Here is a 23,760-nt window from a genome sequence, read left to right on the forward strand (position 1 = left end):
CTTTGAGGTCAATCTCTCTAAGAAGTCTCTTTAAGACATTTATCAGTGCTACAGCAAAGAATTACTGATAAAATGTCATCAGAGTCAATCCTGGATCCTTCTGAATTCTGCATTCTGGAAATGCCAGCTCAGAAGAAATTTTAACATCCTCCCCTCCCCACCCCACCACTAAAACACTTTAAGGCACATGACTTGTGGATTAAAGAAAGCAATGTGCCTTGAAGCTATGTGGGACATTGTGAGGAGCGAATTGAACAATGTATGTGAAACTACTCTGAAAAGCATGTAAGACACAAAAATGTGAGGGATCCTTTTGGAGAGTGCTAGGCTTAGTGTGACAGGAAATTAACATAAATCAGCATTTATAAAGCACCTATAACATGCCAGACATTGTGTTCTGTCTTTTAAACAGGACAGATTCCTCATAAGGAATATTCCATGTGGTGGTTACTAGTAAGTATCAAACTTCAATATGTGTTCTGTGACAGGAATATAAACATAAGTGTAAGACACACACACACACACACACACACACACACACACACACACACACACATCTATATAAAAGGTCTGTAAGCCTGTTTCCTTATTTATGAAAGGAGGAGAATAGCTGATATCTATCACACAGGACCAAATGAAAAATATTAAATGTGGAAAGAGACATGGCACTTTTGCTCACTCATTTAGTGCATGGAGAGTAGAATCACACACAACTTTAAGTTTGTAACAAATAAGTATGTCAGTGCATTAATATTTCATTTTTCCTTTCAGAAGTGTCAGGAATAAAGATTGTGTCTTAAGCAAAAATAAAAACAAAACTAGGGGGAAAAACATCCTTAAGATTGAAAAATCCTGCCTGGAGAAAATTTCCTGGGGACAATCTTTGCCTTTGTGCCTGTCAGACTAGCAGAGCTGCTCTCTGTTCAAGGGAGGTGATCACATTGACAAAGAGGTAGAAATTGTACTCTTCTTTCCCTTCTGCTGCTATTGTAAAAGGATGAAAGGAAAGTTAAGCCTGATTAGGCTTATGACAAATAATAATTATATGCATTCTCAGAGACCAGCCAATTACCTGGGCTAAAAGCCATTTCTGGAAGCTTCACTTCAAAGATGATGCTGTGGGTGATGTCTCTGACCCCCTGCAAGGTGCGGTCCCGGAAGCAGAGGACTTCAACAGACTGGAAACTACTACTCCTGATGTCAGGCCCCGGTTGGTTTTAGTTTTTATTTTTTTAAGGAGGGAAAAGAAAAAGCTCACATTAGAACTTCAGCAAATCCAGGCTGAAAGAATGCAATTCATTGTAATTATGCTTCTCTGACACCCTCAAGGGATGGCCTTAACCTTTGAGAGATTCTGAATACATCCTTGTATGCTTCCTTTGTCTTGGTGCTTAGAGGCTGAAGGCGGAATAGGCTGTGATTTCTTTCTAGGTGAATTTCATATAACAATCTTAAATAATTCTGACAAATAAATCTTAAATGTAGGAGAAAAAAGCTTACAAGACATTGAAAAGAATGGCTAGGGCATGCATGGGTTCTCCTGGTCGCCCTTCTCTCCATCTGCACTTAAATTCTATGAAGCCACACTTCAGTAGTTAGGAAACCCATGTGCACTAGATAGACTGACCACCTGGATAAGCACTAGTAAGTATAACCATTCTCCCACTGGGGACAATCTATAACAGAGGTCCTCAAACTTTTTAAACAGGGGGCCAGTTCACTGTCCCTCAGACATTCCACACATGCGCACTGCGGGCCCGGGACGAGTCGGCTGCTAAGCAGGACAGGCAGCGGCAGCAAAAACACCCGGCGGGCCGGATACTTTCGGGGGGCCGCATGTGGCCCGCGGGCCGTAGTTTGAGGACCCCTGATCTATAACTTAGCTACCTTCACTTTTTTAAAGTAAACATTTTGACTTAAGTAAAGTAGCCACAAACTCAAGTACACAACTTTTAAATATAAAGGAGCCTATCTCATGGCTTCTCCCAGTTATTAACCACCCCTTCAAAAGTAACTACTCTAACTTCCAAGTATATATTCTTTTATATTGAGCTTATTTCACTCAACAGGTTTTTAAAACTCATCTATATTGATACATGTATCAGCAGTTCACTAAAATTTGTAACATAGCATTCCATTGCAATGAATACACCACAATTTATTCCACTCCATTTCATTACTGAATGACATACGGGTTATTCCCCGTTTGGGGTTATTAAGAATAATGCTGCGACAGCCCGGCCTATGTGACTTAGTGGTTGAGGATCAATCTATGAACCAAGAGGTCACCAGTTGATTCCCAGTCAGGGCACATGCCTGGGTTGTGGGATCCATCCCCAGTAGGGGGTGTGCAGGAGGCAGCTGATCAATGATGTTTCTCTCTCATTGATGTTTCTAGCTCTCTATTCCTCTCCCTTCCTCTCTCCCTAAAAATCAATGGAAAAAATATTTTAAAAAATATATTCTATATTTTTAAATTTGTTTTTTTAAAAAAAATCCTTGTCCAAGGATATGTTTTATTTTTAGTTGATTTTTAGAGAGTGAGGAAGGGAGAGAGAAAAAAACAGTGTGAGAGAGAAACATTGATTTGTTGCCTCTCATATGTGCCCTGATCAGGAATCAGACTCATAACCTTTTGGTGTACGAGAAGATGCTCCAACAAAGTGAGCCTCCCAGCCATAAACGTTCTTGATATGTGTTTTGCTTGTATCTGAGTGAGCATTTATGTATGATATATACTTGAGAGTACAATTGCTGAGCTATGGATATTTTTAACTGTGATAGATACTGCCAGTTTTCCAGCAGTGTCTGAGAGTTCCAATTGCTCCACATCTTCAACAAGACTTGATATTGTGAATTATTAATGACTAGAGGCCCGGTTCACAAAATTCGTGCATGGGGGGGAGGGAAGAGGCGGGGAGGGGGTCCCTCAGCCCAGCCTGCACCCTCTCTAATCCGGGACTCCTTGGGGATGTCTGATCCTCGGGATCAGGCCTAAACTGGCAGTCAGACATCCCTCTCACAATCCCGGACCGCTGGCTCCTAATTGCTCACCTGCCTGCCTGCCTGGTTGTCCCTAACTGCCCCCCGCCCTGCCGGCCTGATCACCCCTCACTGCCCCCCGCTGCCGGCCAGGTCACCCCCAACCGCACCCTCCCTGCCGGCCTGGTCGCCCCTAACTGCCCCCCCTGCTGGCCTGGTTGCCAACTGCCTCCCCCACCAGCCTAGTCGCCCCTCAATGCCCCCCTGCCAGCCTAATCGCCCCCAACTGATCCCCCTGTGGCCTGGTCACCCCGAACTGTACCCCCCTGGTCACCCCTAACTGCACCTTCGCCAGCCTGGTCGCCTCTTACTGCCCCCCCTGCCGGCCTGGTCACCCCCAACTGCCCCCTCCGCTGGCCTGGTTGCCCCTCACGGCCCCTCCACCAGCCTGGTCACCCCACGCAGCCTGCTGTTCAGTCGTTTGGTCGTCCCTCACTACACCCCTGCCGGCCTAGTCACAGGCAGCCATCTTGTGAGGGAATGAGGGTTAATTTGCATATTACCTATTTATTATATAGGATTAGTATTTCATTTTACTTCCTTGATGATCAATGATGTTGAGCATCTTTTCAAATGTATATTGGCCTTTTAGGTACCCTCCTTTTAAATTATTTTAGGGTAGGACAAAAGAAGGCTGGAAGCAAAAGGATAATGCTATCTGAAAGCTGAAGAGAGGACTGAAGAATTTCAGGGTCAGGACCTCTGGCTACTTGCCCTGCCATATTCTGAAACATCTTTAATACAGTATGGTCACAACCTGTAGCTCCACAACAGGCCTGCTTAGGGGCTCACCACTGATGGAAATTGGATCATGACTGATTTATTGACTCCCACCTGGTTTGTGTGCCAGAAGTGGGAAAAAAAAATGCAGACATAGGCAGACACATTGTCAAAAACATATAGACAGACAGACAGACAAGACAGTCACATGTAAATACTGTACCATTTGTGTGCTGCTAGGACCAAAAAATTCCTCAAAGGCCATCCAGGGTATTGGGCTAAGTTACAGGGATCATATACACCAACTGTTATCTGTGAACATAAAAGACTTTCTGAATGAGTCAAGTATTATACAGATTCACAATACAGACATTGCTAATACTTACTCTTCATTTTTTATGCTGTTCTGCAAAAGCATTAATAATGAGACACTTGGTGAAGGGCTATAGGGAAGAGAAGTAAAATGATATAGGTATAGGGGACAGAACTTCTTGATAACAGAAGCTATCAAATTCTTCTCTGTACTCCTGTACCTTGTACTGGGCCTGGCAGAGAGTAGGAACTAGACACGTTTAAAAGGAAGAAAGACTGAAAGGAAGACAGGGAGGGAGGGAGTACTGTCAACTGTCAGGGCTCACATAGAAAAAAACCTCTCCTAAAGAGACAATCTGTGAAAATTGCTAATTTTTATATAAAGAGAACATCACAGAGCCACTATCATTGTCATTGTAAGTCTACAGTCAGATCAAATTAGAAAGTCAGATGCCCTTGATTGCTGACATGTTTCCTACCACTCCTTCCTATTCCTACTCCCACAACTCTGACCTCTGCTAGAAAACTTGACTCAACTTCAAATACCATTTCTTCAGTGATGACTCCCCGTGCCTAAAGTGGTCACTCTGTTCTCTCTGCTTCCACAGCATTTTGAACATTACACATAACATTTTCACTTTTTCTGTCTCCTTTCTCTCAAAAGACAATAAATGCTGAGCACCTAGCTCTTGATTTCTAAATACCATTCTCCAATAAAAGGAATCAGGGCTCCTTGGACACATGGCTAATTCTAGGGCGGAGGCAGGAAAAACACAAGAGGAACCTGGAGCATCTTGTATATTAGAAAGGAAGGAAGTGCTCAATAAACAAAAGATGGGATGTCAAGGGGACACCAGAGCCAACTGAAAGGCCTGGGAGGGGCAGTTGTGGGGGGAAGGGGATCAATGGGAGAAAAAACAAAGAGAACAGCTGTAATACTTTCAACAATAAAGATAAATTTTTAAAAGTGGTGTGTTTTTTTACCCTGATAAAAAGAACAAAGAACTCTCAATGGCCAAGGTTGGATCAATATGGGAAACAAAATAACGTCATATGAGATTATAACCTATAATACAAAATAAATATCTATGAGACCATTCTGATATAAATAAATGATGGATAAGTAAATATGTAAAGATAAAGGAACAAGTCTTCCTCTTAGATTTCCAAACAATAGATGTAGATACATGCCCCCTCCAGAAGCAGAGCTTAATCCTTCTCCTCAGTGAGAGCAGTTGGAGTTAATGAATCACATCCAAAGAAAATATAGTAACCTTGCAGTGGAGAAACCTGGCAAACACTACTTAACCAAGTGATCAAGTTTAACACCACCAGGGATGCTATGTGGATATCAGGTACCCCTTGACATGATGTGATGAAATGGGTGTTTCACCTCAGTGGTATTCTTTCCAAAAACCCGTAACCTTAGTCTAATAATAAAAAAGACAACATTAGCCCGGCCAGTGTGGCTCAGTGGTTGAACATTGATCTATGATGCAGGAAGTCAGGGTTAGAAACCCGGTCAGGGCACATGCCTGGGTTATGGCTGATCGTCAGTAGGGGCGTGCAGGAGGCAGCCAATCAATGATTCTCTCTCATCATTGATGTTTCTTATCTCTCTCCCCTTCTCCCTTCTTCTCTGAAATCAATATATATATTGATAAAACACACACACACACACACACACACACACACACACATACACATACACACACATTGGATAAAAAGGAAAGTCTGAGAAACTGTTACCAGAGAGGAGGCCTGACAACAAAATGCAATGTAGTCTCCTGGACTGGATGCTGGAACACAAGGAGGATGTTATTGGAAAACTGGTGAAATCTGAGTAAGTCTCAAGTTTAGTTAATAGTAATGTATTAATGTTGGTTCCTCGGGTTTGATAAATATACCATGGTTATTTAAGATGGTAACATTAGAAAAACCAAAAAACAGGGTGAAGGACTATGGGAACGCTTTGCACTATCTTTGCAACTTTTCTATAAATCTAAAATTATTCCAAAATAAAAAGTTTATTAAAAAAAAAGACAGCCCTGGCGGGTGTTTGGGTATTGTCCCATGCACTGAAGGAATACCAGTTCTACTCTCAGTTGGGGCACATGCCCACGATGTGGAATCAATCCTCGGTAGGAGGTGTGCGGGAGACAGCCGAACAATCCTGTTTCACTCTCACATCTGATGTTCCTCTCTCACCCATGTTTCCTCTCTCCCTCCCCTTCCTCTCTCTCTAAACATCTTTAAAACACACACACACACACACACACACACACACACACACACACACACGACAATGAGCATCTAGAGAAGAGTATCTTCTTCATCTTTCCATGATCAGTTCATAGATACATTGCAGATACTTAGTGAATGCTTATTGAATGATGAAAACAGATGGATAGATAAATGGATGGATGCCTAAATGATGGATGGATGATAAGTGGAAGGATGAAAGGAAGGAGGAAGGAAAGATAGCTGGCAGAGAACCGTAAGTTAACCCACAGGTGTCCTTTATAGGTATACCCGTGGGTTAAACAGAAACATGGCAGATAAACTTTTGATTACTCTAGATCCAGTTATTTCCCTAAGAATGGGATCAGCCCAAACACTTCCACTTATTTACCACAGTGCTGAGTACAGTGTCAGCCACAAAGAAGGAGCTTAACCAATATTCACATGAAAAAAAGCAGAAAGACAGAAAGTAAGAGAAGGAAGGGAGGGAAGGGGGAGGGAAGGAAGGAGAGAGAGGAAAGGAAAGAAGGAAGGCCACAACGCCACCATCCAGAGAGAAACACCACCTTGGTGTATAACTTCCATTTATTCTTTACATAAATATATTTTAATTATTACAACTTTTAAACAAAAATGGAATCATGCTAAAAATACTGTTTTGTATCTATTATTCTACTATGAACTCTCTTTCATACTAATGTCATTCTACAACCAGTCAGTAGTGGCTGAATGGCATTCCACTGTATTGATGTACCACAACTTTTTTCTATTTTCTATTAAATAACAATTAAATAGTCTTCATATGAGCTCAATAAATCTCTGGAAATGTCTTACTATTGTCTTATCAGATAATTACTGCATTATTTCAAAGGTATTCTTAAAAATATTGGCTGCCTTCTCCACTATAAATTTTCTTATTCCCAAGACTGAAGTGTTTTGTCTAGTAGATTTTCATGTATTAAATGCAAACAGATGCATATTTAATTCAATATAAACAGATTCATAGGTATGGCCATCCTTTCAGGAAATACAGAATACCTTTATTTGAGATTTCTTTTTCCATGGGAAGATATAGCATTAGTATCTAGAAAACTTTTAAAAATAGAACTTGCAGAGACTATTCTGAGGACTGCCCCTATGTCAATGAGTGACCTAGGGAAAATTAGTCAGTTCCTCCAGGCCTCAGTGTTGTTTATCTGAATTACTCAGGCATTTTATACAGACAGACTAGAGGCCCAGTGCATGAAATTCTTGCACTTGGCGGGGGGAGGGGGGGGTCCCTCAGGTTGGCCTGTGCCCTCTCACAGTTTGGGAGCCCACAGGGAGCAGGCCTAAGCCATCAGTCAGGCATCCTTAGCACTGCCTTGGAGGCAGGGGAGGCTCCCGCCACTGCTTCTGCGCCAGCCGTGAGCCCTGCTTCTGGCTGAGAGGTGCTCCCCCTGTGGGAGTGCACTGACCACCAGGGGGCAGCTCCTGCGTTGAGCGTCTGCCCCCTGGTGGTCAGTGCACATCATAGCAAGCAGGTGAGTGGCCTTAGCATATCATTAGCATATTATGCTTTGATTGGTTGAATGGCTAACAGGACAACTGAACACTTAGCATATTAGGCTTTTATTATATAGGACTAGAGGCCTGGTGCATGAAATTCGTGCATGGGAGGGGGGTCTCTCAGCGTGGCCTGCACCCTCTCCAATCCGGGACATCCCTCTCGCAATCCAGGGCCGCTGGCTCCTAACCGCTTGCCTGCCTGCTGGCCTGATTGCCCCTAACCACCTCTGCCTGCTGACCTGACTGCCCCTAGCCTCTGCCTGCCGGCCTGATTGCCCCCTAACTGTTCTCGCCTGCTGGCCTGATCGTCCCTCTAAGTGCTCTCCCCTGCCGGCCTGATAGCTCCCTAACTACTCTCCCCAGCTGGCCTGATCGCCCCCTAACTGCTCTCCCCTGCTGGCCTGACCGCCCCTACCTGCGTCTGCCTCGGCCCCGCCACTGTGGCTTTGTCTAGAAGGACATCTGGAAGATGTCCAGTCTAATTAGCATATTATCCTTTTATTAGTATAGATGACTAGTCTCATCACTAAAGATTTGGAATCACTAAGAATGTTGTTAGCAGAAATGCCCATGTTCAGACTTTTCATGTTCAGTACCATCTCATTTAATCCTCACTACAACTCTATGAAGCAGGTACTATTATTTTCCCCATGATTCAGTTGTAACAGAGGGTATATGCTGGATAAACTACAAAAGTTATCATCGCTTAAACTTCAATTTTTAAAAAAAAAATCAAGGGCATTTACAACTCTGTTACCCAGCAAGAAAAGGGGAGAGAAGAAAGAAATTAGCTTTCTATTTCTCTAACATTTGAAATGGGTTAGAAAAGAAATGGCCTAATGCAATTAAAAAAACACACACATTGGCTGGAGCAGTATGTATTCTAATCCTGCAGCTCATTGATTTTAAGATCTTGGCGAAATTCTTTCCTCGCCTCTGAAATAAAGGAGTTGAATCATTTTATCTAAAGGGATTCCTTCGAGCTCCAGAATTATAGAACTTCAAAGAACATTAAAGAGAAAAAAAATCCTACATAGGTTACAAAACAAGACAGATAATATTACTAAGGTTCAATTTTATAGGGTGTCTAAAGGCTACTCAATTTATTTAGGAAGAACCTACACAGCATCAATTCAGAAAATGCCATTCATATAGAGATTTTGTGTTTCAATTTTCAAATGTGACTCCATAAACCTGGGCTCTTAACAAATGTCCTGAGTTACTCTCATTTAACCTTGGACAATTTATTTAACCTCTCTATGCCTTAGTTTTCTCATCTATAGGATAACTCTCACCTGCACTTAGCAAAGACATAGGCAAGCACTCTACAAATAGTGACTATAACACAATGTAAATAAACTCTATTGCAATAACTTAACTCACCTATTTGTTCAGTTCAATCTATCACCATTACATAGTTATCTATCTTCAGTAACAAAGTTATCTTTTATTAACTGGTAGAGAAATGAAGTGGATAAGTTCTAGTTTATCAAATATTCTCTAGGTCTATGCTTTATCATCTGCAAATGTAGAGTTGGGACCAAGTGGTACTTAAAGTATATAAATTAGAATGTTATATTATACTAGAGGCCCGGGGCACAAAAATTTGTGCACTGGGGGGGGGGGGGGCGCCCCCCCCCCCCCCCCCCCCCCCCCCCCCCCCGCGTGGCCAGCCTGGGTGAGGGGCTGAGGGCTGTTTTCAGACTGGCCACACCCCCTTCGGGGGTGGGGGTCCTGCTGGGGTGCCTGGCCAGTCTGGGTGAGTGGTTGATGGCAGTTTGCAGGCTGGCCAAGCCCCCCAGCGGGGACCCTCACCCGATGAGGGTATGGCCAGCCTGGGTAAGTGGCTCATGGCTGTTTGCAGGCTGGCCACAGCCCCTTCAGGGTGGGGGTCCCCGCTGGGGTGCCTGGCCAGCCTGGGTGAGGGGCTGAGGGCTGTTTTCAGACTGGCCACACCCCCTTCGGGGGTGGGGGTCCTGCTGGGGTGCCTGGCCAGTCTGGGTGAGTGGTTGATGGCAGTTTGCAGGCTGGCCAAGCCCCCCAGCGGGGACCCTCACCCGATGAGGGTATGGCCAGCCTGGGTAAGTGGCTCATGGCTGTTTGCAGGCTGGCCACAGCCCCTTCAGGGTGGGGGTCCCCGCTGGGGTGCCTGGCCAGCCTGGGTGAGGGGCTGAGGGCTGTTTTCAGACTGGCCACACCCCCTTCGGGGGTGGGGGTCCTGCTGGGGTGCCTGGCCAGTCTGGGTGAGTGGTTGATGGCAGTTTGCAGGCTGGCCAAGCCCCCCAGCGGGGACCCTCACCCGATGAGGGTATGGCCAGCCTGGGTAAGTGGCTCATGGCTGTTTGCAGGCTGGCCACAGCCCCTTCAGGGTGGGGGTCCCCGCTGGGGTGCCTGGCCAGCCTGGGTGAGGGGTTGATGGCTGTTTGTAGGCTGGCCACAACCACCAGCCAACAAGCTCCCAGTGGAGGCTGGCTGGAAGCAGGTATCTGGGATTTATTTGTCTTCTATAATTGAAACTTTGTTGCCATGAGCGGAGGCCACAGCTGGCTCAGGGCTGGCGGGAAGCTTGGCTTCCTCCATCGCCTGGGCAACGAAGCCTCCTGCTTGCTCCAGCTCCATGGCTGCCAGCCGCCATCTTGGTTGGGTTAATTTGCTTATAGTTGCTCTGATTGGCTGGTGGGCGTGGCTTAGGGCATAGCGAAGGTATGGTCCATTAGCATCTTTGTCTTTTATTAGTGTAGATACTACAAATGGATGCCTAATTTCAAAGAATGAGCATATTTCTGACACTAAATACAAAGACAATGAGATAGGAAGGTAAGACAAAAAGAAATCTTTTTTCTTTGAGCAGAAAAGATCAGGAATAAGTTCTCAGAGCAACATGACCTAAGATGAGCTACAGAAAAGGAATGAACTGCTGAAGAGAAATCTATCACTTACCCATAAAAGGAGGTCAGCGTGAAAATGCTTTGAAGTAACCCTCCTACTCACATGAGGCAAGCATCTGGACAGAAAAATGACAGGATTCATTTGACACTAGGCTGAACATCAGTTAATAATCCTTTGATTTTTTTTAAAGTGACTCCAAAACCTGTTAAGTGCTTTAGAAACTAAATCAGGAAGCTCAGCTATTATAGAAATTAGTCAGCACAATGCTAGCAAGCCAGCTGAACTGGGTAATCAATAAAAATTTTTTAAATGGCAATCAGAAATGATCATTAACAAGGAGTTCTGGGTTTTAGAACTGGCTCTGCTGCAAATTCATTGTGTGAACTTGTACAAATCACTTCCTTTTATGATACAAATCAGTAGAAAGAAGCAAAATGTAATTGGAAAAATACTTTGTTTAAAAGGTTTATGAAATAAATATTTTTTTCTACTTGGCTGAGAGCATACAACTCATTGAAGTGGTCCAGTCATGATCTGTCTATGATCCACTCAGCAATGTGCTGGAAAAGTACAACATGAGAAAGGGAAGGAGGGAAATTGTCAGCTTGAGTGTCTTTGAGAAATTTTTACCCTAATCCCATAAAACATGACAAATGGCTATTACCTAAACATTTGCTATAACAGAAAATGCACAAAAGAAATTACATGTTTTGAAAGTGTGAGAAAATTATTCAAATCTCTAATGCCCGGTGATGTAACAGACGACTGCCAAGATGCAAAGATCGCTAAGTGAAGAGCCCACTAAAAGCATACCAATGCTATTGCTCTTGTTTAAAGATTCTAAAGCCCTAGAATTAAGGCCTAATGTTTTTGAAATTACAAAACATTTCCCAAACATCCCATCTTCAGTAACTGCTTTGAAGAAAACAGAAGACTCAAACAAACTTTCCAAAAAGATTGGCAATGGGGTAACTATTTAGGCTGTTTTTAATGCAAACACAAGAACTATTTGTTGTAACAATATGGTGCCACCATGACTTGTAAGTGGAATCAACATTTTATTGAGGGAAAGAAGAACTTAAACAATGCTCATTTTCAACTGACCAAATATATACAACATTCAATGCTGATAAGGGTACATTGTTGGAAAGAGAGAAAATTGGCAATTTGGGGCAATAGTTATAAGCAGTGGTGTGCTAGAGACAGTTTGCGAGAGCCTACTTTCTCTTCCCATCTCCAAATAATGTGACTTCACAATGGTGGCTTGAAATTGGCTGTGATGGGATTACTGACACCATGAAATAAGCAAACACTACAAAATTAGGGTCCCCTAGCCCCAAAAGCCAATTGTCAAATGGATAACTTTTGATTATAAGCCTTAAAATGTTCAAACTCTTCAACCCAGTAATTCTACATCTAGAAGTGTAAGAAAATAATTCAAAATAGGAAGGAGGGGAGGAATTTCATGCACAAAGAAGCTCCTAATAGTAAATAAGTATAAAAAATATAAATGTAAAATTTGATAAAATTATCAAATGTATCAATTTAAAAGGATGTTGATATAGAGCATAATACTATTATGCTAAAACTAGTGGCCTGGTGCACGAATTCGTGCACACTGAACGGAAATTAATTAGAAGAAATATTTTAATATTGCTATTTGCCTTTTCTCTATAATAGAAGTGTCAACCAAATTCACGATTGACAATGACAGATGAAAACACACATGTGCAATTGGCGCCAGAGAAAGCTTTATATGTATCACGCATGTGCAAGCCAACTTAGCCTTTTATAGATAAAGAACAAATTTGCTTAATTAGACCAGCTTTCTGATTTAGCTAAACTTTTCCAGCCCAGTGAATTACCCCAACTTCTCTTTCAGGTAATTGTCAGCAACACAGCAGTAAATATCAACATGAAGCAGATTATTATTGTAGATCACACAGGGAGAACAAAGGGTAAAATATTTAACTGCAGCAGTGTTTGACTATATTCTGCGCAGTGAGAAAACCTGAAGTCATTTTCAAGGTCCACCATTTCTTTTTCAGATGGGTCAAGTTTCTAAGCTTTCTAAATCTCTGTTTTCCAGCTAATGAAAAGAAAATAGGATTCCACAGAGTCTCCTATCTACTTACTCCAGGACTTCTGTGAGGATCAAATGAGATGAAGCACGGGAAAACACTTCACAGACATTTGATTACAGTGTAAAGTGTTTCCACCTGGCCATAAAGCAAGTCGTGTTCCTGGGCTGCAGAAACTACAAGGAGGCTAGTCACTAGAGAGAGGAAGCCAGGTGTTGCTACATGACATCATTACCTGAACGAACACTTAGCATATTAGCCTTTTATATATATAGATAATACAATAAAACAGAATATAGTAAAATCTTTGTCTTTAAAAAATAGGCAGAAAAAAATTAGAAGGAAATACCAAAAATGCTTACTTTAAAAAAAAATCCAAAAACTTAAATAGTTGAAGAGCTTTATAATACTTCAAAAACAGAAAGATACAGGTAGATATAAAATTAATGAAACCATGCCTAGTACAGTTCATTTATCTGCCAGTATTCTCAAAATGGGTACACAGCATTGTCCAAAATACAGGTGATGAGCTATTTGTGAGTCCTAAATCATTTAGTGGGTCATAACTATCATTTTTCAAAAAAAGATAAAACAGAATAGAATAGAAAATAAGCACAGTAAAGTATTATTTTGTTAAAGTTTTGTTTGTTATATATGTGTATATATACATCTAAAGACACACATAAATATGATTATTGAGTCATAATGTAACAGTTGTTTTTAACTATCAGTAACAAAGTTTGGCATTAGCAATCATCTTAACAACCATAAGTCAGCCAAGAAATGAGAGAAAACCAATCAAAGATGCATTTGCTATTGAGTTTTAATTTTAAGAAAGCAGCAAACTGGTAAAAGCTTCCTGAATTGTCTAGGGATTTCTGAACTGATAACCCTGCAAATCTTAGGAGGGCTTCTCCAGCAGACAGACTAGTCCTAATTTCTTCAGCAATTTTTGAAATCCAAAAAGGCAAGGAAGTTTGCCTTTCTTTGGTAAAGGCAAAGTCAGCAGCATGACTCAGGGCCTCAAAATTCCATTTTAATAGAATAGCTGGAGATTGAAGTTAGTTCAAAGAAAAGAATTTTCTTTTGAAAATGAAAACTGACAAACTTATTCTAAGAAAATATAGTGGGAACAATTATAACATGTGAGTAAAACTTAATAAAGCCTGTTTATATCCATCATCTGTTAATTCTCACAACCACCTACAAGGAAGAGGGTATTATTCCTGTACACTTGTGCATGAGAAGGGAGATGAGACTCAGAAAGTTTGGCTCATGAAGTTGCAGTTGGGACCCAAAATCTGGCCTTCTTACTCTATCATAACATGCTCTGAGCCAAGGAGAGAAAAGGGATGCTTCTTTTTCCATTATATGAAGCATTCTGACTGTAGAAGGTAAGGTGTTTCACATGAAAATAGGTCATTCTGTTCTCTACCTCATTTCCCTTCTCCTCATCTATAAAATGGGAACAATACTACTCACTTTGCATGGTGTTGGAAGGATTATGAATAGCAAGTATAAGTAACCAGCTCTGTGTTGGGCACACAGTCAGAACTTCGGGTATAGTAGCTGCAGCTGCTGTTGGCTAAGAGGACAGTGAGGAATCATGATTCTCTTCGGGGGCAGGTACCCACTCTCTCCCAGCCAGCTGAGGCTCCAGACATCAGTGAGCAGTATCTTTAGATGCAAAGGCCCCACTCTGGCTTGGAGCAGAGATGAGCCATCTCCCTCCTTATCTCAGCAATCCCACAGGATCCCACAGGCAGGCTAAGCCCTGTCCTTCTCTTTATCTTCCTCTGAGCCAGGGACCCAAACAGGACTTATGAATGGATTTGAGTGTTCTGTGGATCCTCTGACATTAGATATTAGACCTGTGTACAGATATGTATTTTCCTGGGACGAGGATCCATTACTTCCACCAAATTCTCAAGGAGTTATTCACCACCACCCCTGTCCCAAATTAAGAACTACTTCTCTAAATTACCCATTGCAAATCACATACCTCCCTCATATTCCTTCTCCAGGCAGAACACTAAGCAGGTCTGTGACTTATACTAGACATAAACTTAAATGGGACATTTGGGAAAGCCTTTATAAGATACATGGCCTTAATCAGATAGCAGAATACTCACATTAAAGAGAACACTATAAGGAGCCATACTAAGAGTGACCTACTACTTATTAAACGCCTACTGTGTGTCAGGTACTGACCCAGTTGCCTCACATGTGAGCTCTAATCTTCACAACAACTCATACATGCATCCATTCTTCCATGTATTTTACACACCAGGCAAGATACTACAGGATGCAGATGCAATGGGTGATAAAGCAAAGATAGGGTACCCGCCCTCACAGAGCTTACATTTACATGAGAGAAAAAGATATTAATCAAAGATCACCCAAGAAAATGTACAATTACAACTGTACTAAATATTGCAAAGAAAAACTACACAGTGCTATGAGAGCCCAATGCAAGTATGACAACCCTTTTTACAGAGGTCAGGGAGGCTTCTCTGAGGAATCATGATTAAGTTTAAATCCAAAGAAAGAACAAATACTTCACTGGGCAAAAGGGAGAGATGGAGGTGGAGTGGAAGAGGCAGAAGAGAAGAGAGAAAAGGGCTTTCCAGGCAAAAGGCGCGTGTAAAAGCCCTGTGGCAGGAGAGCACCCAGCAGCACCTTTGAGGTGTGGCGAGGTGCAAAAGCAAGAGGGAATGTGGACTGACTTGGGGCTGGAACTGCACAGGGGCCAGGCCACGGAAAGTCTGTGTGCCATAATAAGGAATTTGGATATTATTCTTAGAGTTCAGGGAAGAAGACATTGCTAGTTTTATTTGGAGAGTGACATGATCAGATTTGCTTTTCAAAGAATTGCTTTGGATAATATGGGGACAGATTAAAGGGAGGTCAGAGCAGACACAAAGAGATGATTAGGAAGCTACTGCAGTAAAGCAAGTGAAAGATCACAGCAGCATAGCCTGGGATGGTGAGCAGAAGAAATACAGAGGCGGCCGACTAAGAGAAGTTTAGGACAGGAAATCCATAGGATCTGGGGATGGTAAAGGACAGAGAGTGGTCTGGCAGGCTGCCCAGATCTTTGGCTCTCATGGCTAGATGGAAGGTGGTATCACTGCAAGACACTGATGCCCAGAAGAGGATCAGATTTGAAATGAAGATTATGAGTTCAGCTTGAAGATATTGAATTTGAGGGGGTAGAGGAAGCAGGCAGCTGGATAACATGGTCTGGGGTCCAGAGGGAGGTTCATAATGAGGAAGTGGTCACAGGCATCAGGGACACAGTGAGATCCTCCAGAAAAGAAATCAGACTGAAAGGAGAGGAGCTTGGAATGATGCCAACATTTCTCCACCTTACATGTGCAGACGCCAAGGCTCACAGAGAAACAGTGACTTGCCCAGGCATTTCAAAGTGCTGGTGAGAGGAGGAGGCAGAGAAAAAAGTAAAACACGAAGTCAGAGCTCAACTGCAGGAGTTCACACTGAAAAGAATGCCTATTTTTTGAAGAATAAGGCAAAAGCCTTCAAGGACACTTCATGAATCAGGAACACTAAAAAGAAACTGGACTTATGTGAAGGAGTGAACTAGATTAATAAAAATAAAAGCAGAAACAACTTCAAGTGAAGTGATGTTTAGATTACACAGAAATCTACTTTCCCTGAACCCCTTTGTGACTAGACCAGTCCAAAATGGTCTCTCCCTCCTCTCAACACTCCCACATCAGGTGCTCATTAAGTGTCCGACATTGCACTCAATGTTGAAGACACAGTGTGGGGTCAAACATAATTTTTGTGCTAAAGTTGCTCACAGGCTGGTTAGGGAGAAGAGGCAGGCAGATAAACAAACCAACAATGACAGTAGAGCTCAGTCAGTGCTAGGAGAGAGGCTGCTACCCAAACACAGAAAAGGGCTATCAAACAGTGATGAACCAGCCCAGCCAGCGTGGCTCAGTGGTTGAGCGTCAACCAATGAACCAGGAGGTCACGGTTCTATTTCCAGTTGGGGCACATGCCCTGGTTGCAGGCAGGAGGTAGCTGATCAATGATTCTCTCTCATCATTAATGTTTCTCTCTCTCTCCCTCTCCCTTCCTCTCTGAAATCAATAAAAATGTATTGAAAAAAAACAGTAATGAATTTAAAAAGGGGTGAGATCCTAGCCAGGTGAAGGAAACAGAAATAAATGCATTTCTGAAGGCACGGGAGGGGTAAAGGGAGGATGGAGAAGCATTGGACATTTGGAAGGCATAGTTGTAGACAGAACATAGGCTGCTTCTTGAGGGATGAAGCTAGAATAATGGACAGGAACTGGTTTGAAGAGGCCCCAAATGCCAACCTAATTTGTTTTACTTTATCCTGAAGTCAACAGGAAACATAGAAGAGTGACATGATCAAATTTACATGTTAGAAAATGTATTTGGCCAGTACTGTGAGGGATAGATGGGACATTCAGGACCATAGATGGGGAGGTTGCCCAGGAGGCCATGAAACTCCTATGAGGCCATCCATCTGCACAGTTTCTGGTGAACCTTTCAAGAATAAGATGGGGCACAAACATCCGAAGTATCAATCATATCATTTCATTGGCACTTCTCTTCGACTACCTGAATTTTTAGTTAACTTTCCACAAGTCATGTCTCATCTCCCCACAAGACCTCAGGTTCTGTGAGAACATATACACTGAGTAATTCTAAGCTTTCCTAAGATGCGACCCTAAACCAGTGAAGTGCTCTATGCCTGAACTTGGCAGGTGGTTGGTCTCAGGGTCAGGGCACAGGTAAACTTGCCCAAAGTACTTCAAAGGAGATTCCAGAGATTTGTTCAGTCCTTGAAAAGATATTGCTGTTGAGGAAGAAAGGAATTGGATGCATATTTAAGCACCTGCTGGGTATTTTATTCACATTATCATGTCTGATCTTTACAAAGCCTGCAGGAGATAGTATTATCACTATTTAACAGATAGACTAAAGTAAAGAAAGATCATGCAAATTCCCCAAAGTCACTGAGCTACTAAATGGCAATGTTGGGTGTCAAATCCAGATCCATTTGATTCCAAAGGGCAATCTGCACCCAAATGATAAGGGAATGGAATGGCAGAAAGCACATGAGCTTTGGAATTCAGACCACTTGGCCGTGTGACTCTGAGTCTCATTTTCATTAAATAGAAAATGCAGATACTAATAACACCTATTTCACAAAGTTATTATAAGATCAAGTGGGTTAAAGCTCCTTTTCAACTGTAAAGTGCTCTGCAACGAGTTATTATTTTGGTATACGTGCACTTTGGGGGAGGACCTTTTATTTACCACTCATAACCTGAATTAGTTGCCTTCAAACACAGGCCATTTAATCCTGCCTGCTATCACAATAGGACCTCATTCTAGACTGAACTTTACATTATTAATGGATGGTCTCATTGCTGCTAATTTAGCTACAATTCTGTGAAACTGCCTAGGGGGAGAGAAAATAATTTTAATAAAATTTCAATCCTCAGTCATTATTTAAAAAAGGGCTTCCTCTGAAAAAGAGTATACTTAGACATGATGTAGATATGGTCCCTACCCTTTAGGAGCTTACAGACTAATACAGCACAAAAAGTAATTTGTACAAGGGATTTGTTGAGTAAAAAATGAGGATCAAGGAATAAGTGCCATGAGATCAGAAAGGGATAGGTTACACATGGCCCCACCCTGAGAAGGCTTCACAGTGGAGGCAGAATTTCAATAAAAAGAAGGAGTTTCATAGGATTTTCACAGGCAGAATATATTTCAGGAAGATGATACAACATGAGGATAAAGAGAGATACAGGAAAAGTTCTAGGCATAGCTGATTGAGCGGGGTGGGCGGGGGGGTTGTCTAATGAAAACAGACAAACTTAGTTGGAGCAATGGTTTAAGAGGAAAAAGGTGAAAGATGAGGCAGGAAAGTAAGCTTGGAGCCAGAAGGAAGACACCATTAACTCTTCATCAATAAATGATATAGCAAATGTGAGCAGTTTGAGGCAGGCCCTTCTTTAGTATTGGTATACAAGATGGAAGCAAGAAGACTCTACCTGTCCAGAACTACAGTGGTAGCTCTGGGAATAAATTAAAACATACATACAAAATATATTGTGAAGGAAAACTGAAATAACTTCATTACTAATGGGAAGCAAGGAATCCAAAATTACTCTGAGGTGCAACAGAACCAGAAAATTCCGAAGCAGGAGATGATCTGGGAACTGCAGTGTGGGAGAGAATGAAGATAATGAAATGTTCTGAAACATTCTTTGGAGGGATAAAGAAATCAAAATGAGTTTGAATTTTGCAGTGGTCTATCATAACATAGACCATTGGATTTTTTTTACTGGGTAATGAAGTGATACTCAGTTTCTCTGACCTTTGTCCTTTGATCTTGGAAGAAATCACTGTAGTGTTTAAGCAAGGAAACCAGCACCGTGTTCTCATCATACTTGATTAAGAAGTAAGGTAATGCTGGGACTCCTTCAGCTTGACAAAGATCATCATATGCACACTCAAGGGCTTGAATCTGAAAACAGGAAACATTGAGTTATTCTCCAGGAATTACATATATGGTGCTGAGCTAAAAATTAACATGTAATAAATGGTAATTTCAAGCCAGAGGACTGGAAATGACTGATCACACCACTGTTATTCTTTTGCAGCAAATGAACATAAGAGTGACCCAAATAATGCCACTTCACTTTTACATAATATTTTTCACATGCATGGTGGTGTCTCTTAGGAGCACAAAAGGACATTTTATGGTACAGCATGGTAGTTCTCTAGGATATGAACTACAAAGGTTGAGAGAGGTATCCAAACATTATTTCTCTTCTGAGATAACCAAGCATGATTCTAGGATTGATGAATTTTAACCTGAACCATTCCATAATCTTTAACAGCTTTATTGAGATACATTCACTTACCAAACAACTGACCAATTTACAGTGCACAATTCAATGCTGTTTTTAGCATGGTCAGAGGATTATGCAACCATAACCACGATTTGAGAACACTTTTGTCTTAAAAGAAAACTCACACCCATCAACAGCCAATTCCCATGCATAATCCTTTCTCCCAACTTATATTTCTCCTTGGGAAATTAGTTCCACAAAACCATAACCTTTGATTTTTCTTAGTAAACATACTTATTATTTTTTAATCAGTAAGGGCTGCTCCCTAGTTTCAGAATTCAGGGTTTTAGTGACTGATGTACTTCATGAATTCAAATCATCTTGCCACTCAATTTTTGCTTCAATAACAGTCAGAATTCTTTGGTTTAGGGTCTGTGTTCTATCAGTCTGATGATTTTCTTTGCTCTTTTCCGAACCATTTCTAATGACCTTATTATCTTTCTTAAACTGCAAAGACTAACTCTGCATGTATCATTCCGGATACAGAAGTTCTGCAACTTGGCATGAGGGAAGAAGAATGTCCATTTGGTTTCAAAGGCTCTCATCCCAAAGTATAGTGCCTTATGATCCCCCCACTAAAAGTGAAAACCGCATTTTAGAAAATTCGTTGTCTTTTTAAAATGTTCCTATAATTCCTCCCTACTGGCTTAGAATGTTACCAAATGCCACTGAAAGCCTAGAAAATTATTGCTCACTACTTCTTCAAAATGATTTTATAAACATTTTGTAAATAAACCTGCTCCAAGTACCATCATTGGAAGATTCCATAGTGACCAGCTCTTCATTCAGACAAGTGTCTATCTGTCGCGCAAAGTGAGTGCCCCAGTAGGCCTAACCTCTCCCTAGCAAATGACACAGACAGAGATAAACTAAGCCTGCACATAAAACCCAATTGTACCTACATTTTGCTTTATTTGTTGATACCTGTTTTGGTGAAAACCTTTGACCCAAGCCCACTGGCCCCTGAATGAGGGGTATACTCTCAGGAAGGCAGAGAGCAGGGGAGCAAAACCAATAGTAGAAGTGGTACTTCTTCAGATCCTAAAAGAAAGAAAGAATATAACAGGATATCAGAATAGCAACAATGACTACACTGAAATGCATCTATTAAAGTAACTTCCCATAACCAGGTAAGACAGAGGACTGATACACACAAGATATGACCAGCTTCTCAGAAATTCTCATCTCCAATAGAACTCATGATATTTCTGTCATTGTCCCAAAATATTCCCACACACCACATACTACTATATCAAGATAAACATACTTTTTTGGCCATGTGCTACAAAAAGTGTTCAGTAAGTAATTGACATCATTGTCAACATTGTTTAATACACAAAACTACCCTGGGAGGTAACTATTATCCCATTTTATAGACAGAAAACTAAAGCTTACAGAGGGGTGAAGAACTTGAATAAAACCATGTTATTAAAGAAGCTGTGCTTATTCATAATCTATATAAACTGAGATAGCATTGCTCTTAGAAATGCCTTATTGGTGAAATTCAAATAAACAACTATGAAGCACTTGCTATGTACAAGGCAAAACATTAGACACTGACAATAAGAAGATAAATAAAACCCAGTCCCAGTCCTTGGGCAGCTCACTTTCTGCACAAAGCAGAGATAACATGAGTGCTGTATGTCTCAGAGAAGAGGCTCTAAGAACTAAAGAACTTTGGGCAAGAGATGCAGGAGAAAGAAAGGTGAAGCTGTCCTAGGTACTGTTCCCACTCAGGCTGAAAGCTCTTGCCCCTGAATTCTTGCAGCATTTGTGGCCGGAAACACTCATGTGCAGGAGCCCATAGTTATGCAGCTATTTGGCAGCTTACCTGCCAGTCTATTACCACAGACCACAATGCAATGGATTTGGCTAATTAATAGTTCTTCCCTGAATCTTGCTTGCTATGAATAAAAAGTGGATGGCTGCTCCATATTGAGATATAATTCATATACCAAAAATATATTATTGAGATATAATTCACATACCATAAAATTCATGATGCTAAAGTATACAACTGAGTGGTCTATTTAGTACTACTATATTGACTAGGTTGTACTACCATCACTACCAATTCTAGAACATTTTCATCACACCCCTACAAAAAAAAACACACCAAAAAACCATTAGCACAGCAACTTTCACTGGTGTGCCACAAGAAATTTTAAAACATGCAATACCTGACTATAGTCAGGGGCATTGACCTCTTTTTCCTTATGTTGTCAAATTTAAAAAATGACAACAGTCATTTGTGCATGAATCAGAATTATACCTATTTTTTTGTGTCAGATCGGCAAAAAATACATTTTTTTGTGTACTGCAGAATTTTAGTAATTAGTTTATGTGTACCATGAGATGAAAAAGGTTGAAAATTGCTGCATTTACAGAAAATTCCCATTTTCCCTCGCCTTATCCCCTGGAAACCACTAATCTATTTTGTCTCTATGCATTTGCCTTTTCTGGACTTTTCATATGAATTAAATCATATTAGATGAATTTTTAAAATATAAACTTTATATATATGTGTGTGTATGTGGGTGTGTCCAGCTGAGAAAGTCTAGTAATTACAATTTCTGCACTCTTTAATGTTAGGTCGAAAGGGGGTCCAGGAGCTGATGCATGCCTCTGCCAGGCAGATGGTGACGTAGATACTGGGCCCTTCCTAGAATCCGTAACTGGCCAGTGCACCAGGTAGATGGTGACGCAGATACCGGTCCCGCCCTGGAATTCCTAACAGGTCAGCTACCAGACAGATGACGACACCTGGAAACCGTGGGGACCCCCGAGGCAGGAACTCCCACAGCTCATGCTCCCCCGCCCTCACTGAACAGCTGTATAAAAAAATGCCCCTACTCCCTCTCGGCAGGACTCCACTGCAGGGGCCGTTGGACCTCGCCCGAGAGCGCAGTAAATTCTCCTCCTTCAATCTGCCTGACTCTCTGACTCAGTTTCCTGCGCCGCGAACCTCACATTTAATTCTGCTAGTAATTGATCAATTAGGAATAAATTCTTTCAACAATAGCAAAACAAATTACAAAACTGAAGTAATTAAGTGTCTGTTCCTTTGAGTCCTAAAAACAGCAGAAAAAAAAGAAACACCTCCAGAGATTATTTCTTTTTTGTACTTAAATGATTTGTCATAAATGACCTTTAGTAAAAGGTTAAACAATTCAAGACGAAGGACTTCACAATTTCTAAAGAGCTTTATCAGGTCATCCTCAAAAGTCCAAAGGCTTGAATTTCTTAGGATTCTTTTCAGGACACAAAAGGTCTTGATTAAATTAACATAAAGCCCTTTGTGTCTAAAGATTTTAAAAGATAGAGACTTTTCATTCTTTTAAAGGTAGGCTAAGAATGCTTAGTAAAAGGGCAGCAGGCCAACACACATACTGACTCTGGGAAATGCCTTAAAACTTTAAGTGAGAGTGAATGTATTTCTTCTCTTTAAGTGCAAATTGTCAATTAGATTCCACTAAGCAGAATTCTTGGTATAGAAAATATATTGATGTTAAAGTAACAAAATTAGAAATATTTAACTAGCACTATTTATATCTATTCTAGTAGTAAACCTACAAAATTACTCAATTTTACAAATTATCAACATCAAATTCCACCTAGAAATTCCATAAAGAATTTAAAACTTTTTCTATACCCCCACTATTACACATTAAAGCAGTATAACTTGTTAGAAAATGTGATCCTTTTGGATAGCTCCCCTTTGATATACCTTCCAGTCTGATTCTTATCATTCTCTTGGTAAATCAGAGAGGCAGCATTCAGAGAAAATGGAGGATTAATTTGTGGGGGAGGAAAAAAAGACCTATAACTTGGCAAAAAAAAAAAAAAAAAAAAAAAAAAAAAGAAAGAAAAATGTGGGAAAGAGGATAAACTGATGAAGCTGTAGTGAAGTAACACACTTAATGTACACCAATGTCAATATGTTTATAACAGTGAGTATTGGAAACAATGTAGCTGTACAAGAGTCTATAGAATATACA

At 41.2% G+C, this 23,760-nt stretch overlaps 1 protein-coding gene across 3 annotated transcripts in view; it reads right to left on the bottom strand.

Annotated features, from left to right (window-relative positions):
* Positions 1 to 23,760, bottom strand: part of ATG7 (autophagy related 7) — a 236,862-nt gene that overhangs the window by 185,295 nt on the left and 27,807 nt on the right. For all 3 annotated transcript variants that reach the window (XM_005870049.2, XM_005870051.2, XM_005870050.2), the window contains exons 6-9: positions 20,687 to 20,803; positions 19,225 to 19,374; positions 3,986 to 4,074; positions 1,073 to 1,194 (exon numbers count right to left, since the gene is read on the bottom strand). In XM_005870049.2, the coding sequence (XP_005870111.1) occupies positions 1,073 to 1,194; positions 3,986 to 4,074; positions 19,225 to 19,374; positions 20,687 to 20,803 (478 nt within the window). The remainder of the gene's footprint in view (positions 1 to 1,072; positions 1,195 to 3,985; positions 4,075 to 19,224; positions 19,375 to 20,686; positions 20,804 to 23,760) is intronic.

The sequence above is a fragment of the Myotis brandtii genome, unplaced genomic scaffold (assembly GCF_000412655.1).
Source record: "Myotis brandtii unplaced genomic scaffold, ASM41265v1 scaffold312, whole genome shotgun sequence".
Lineage (NCBI taxonomy): Eukaryota > Metazoa > Chordata > Mammalia > Chiroptera > Vespertilionidae > Myotis > Myotis brandtii.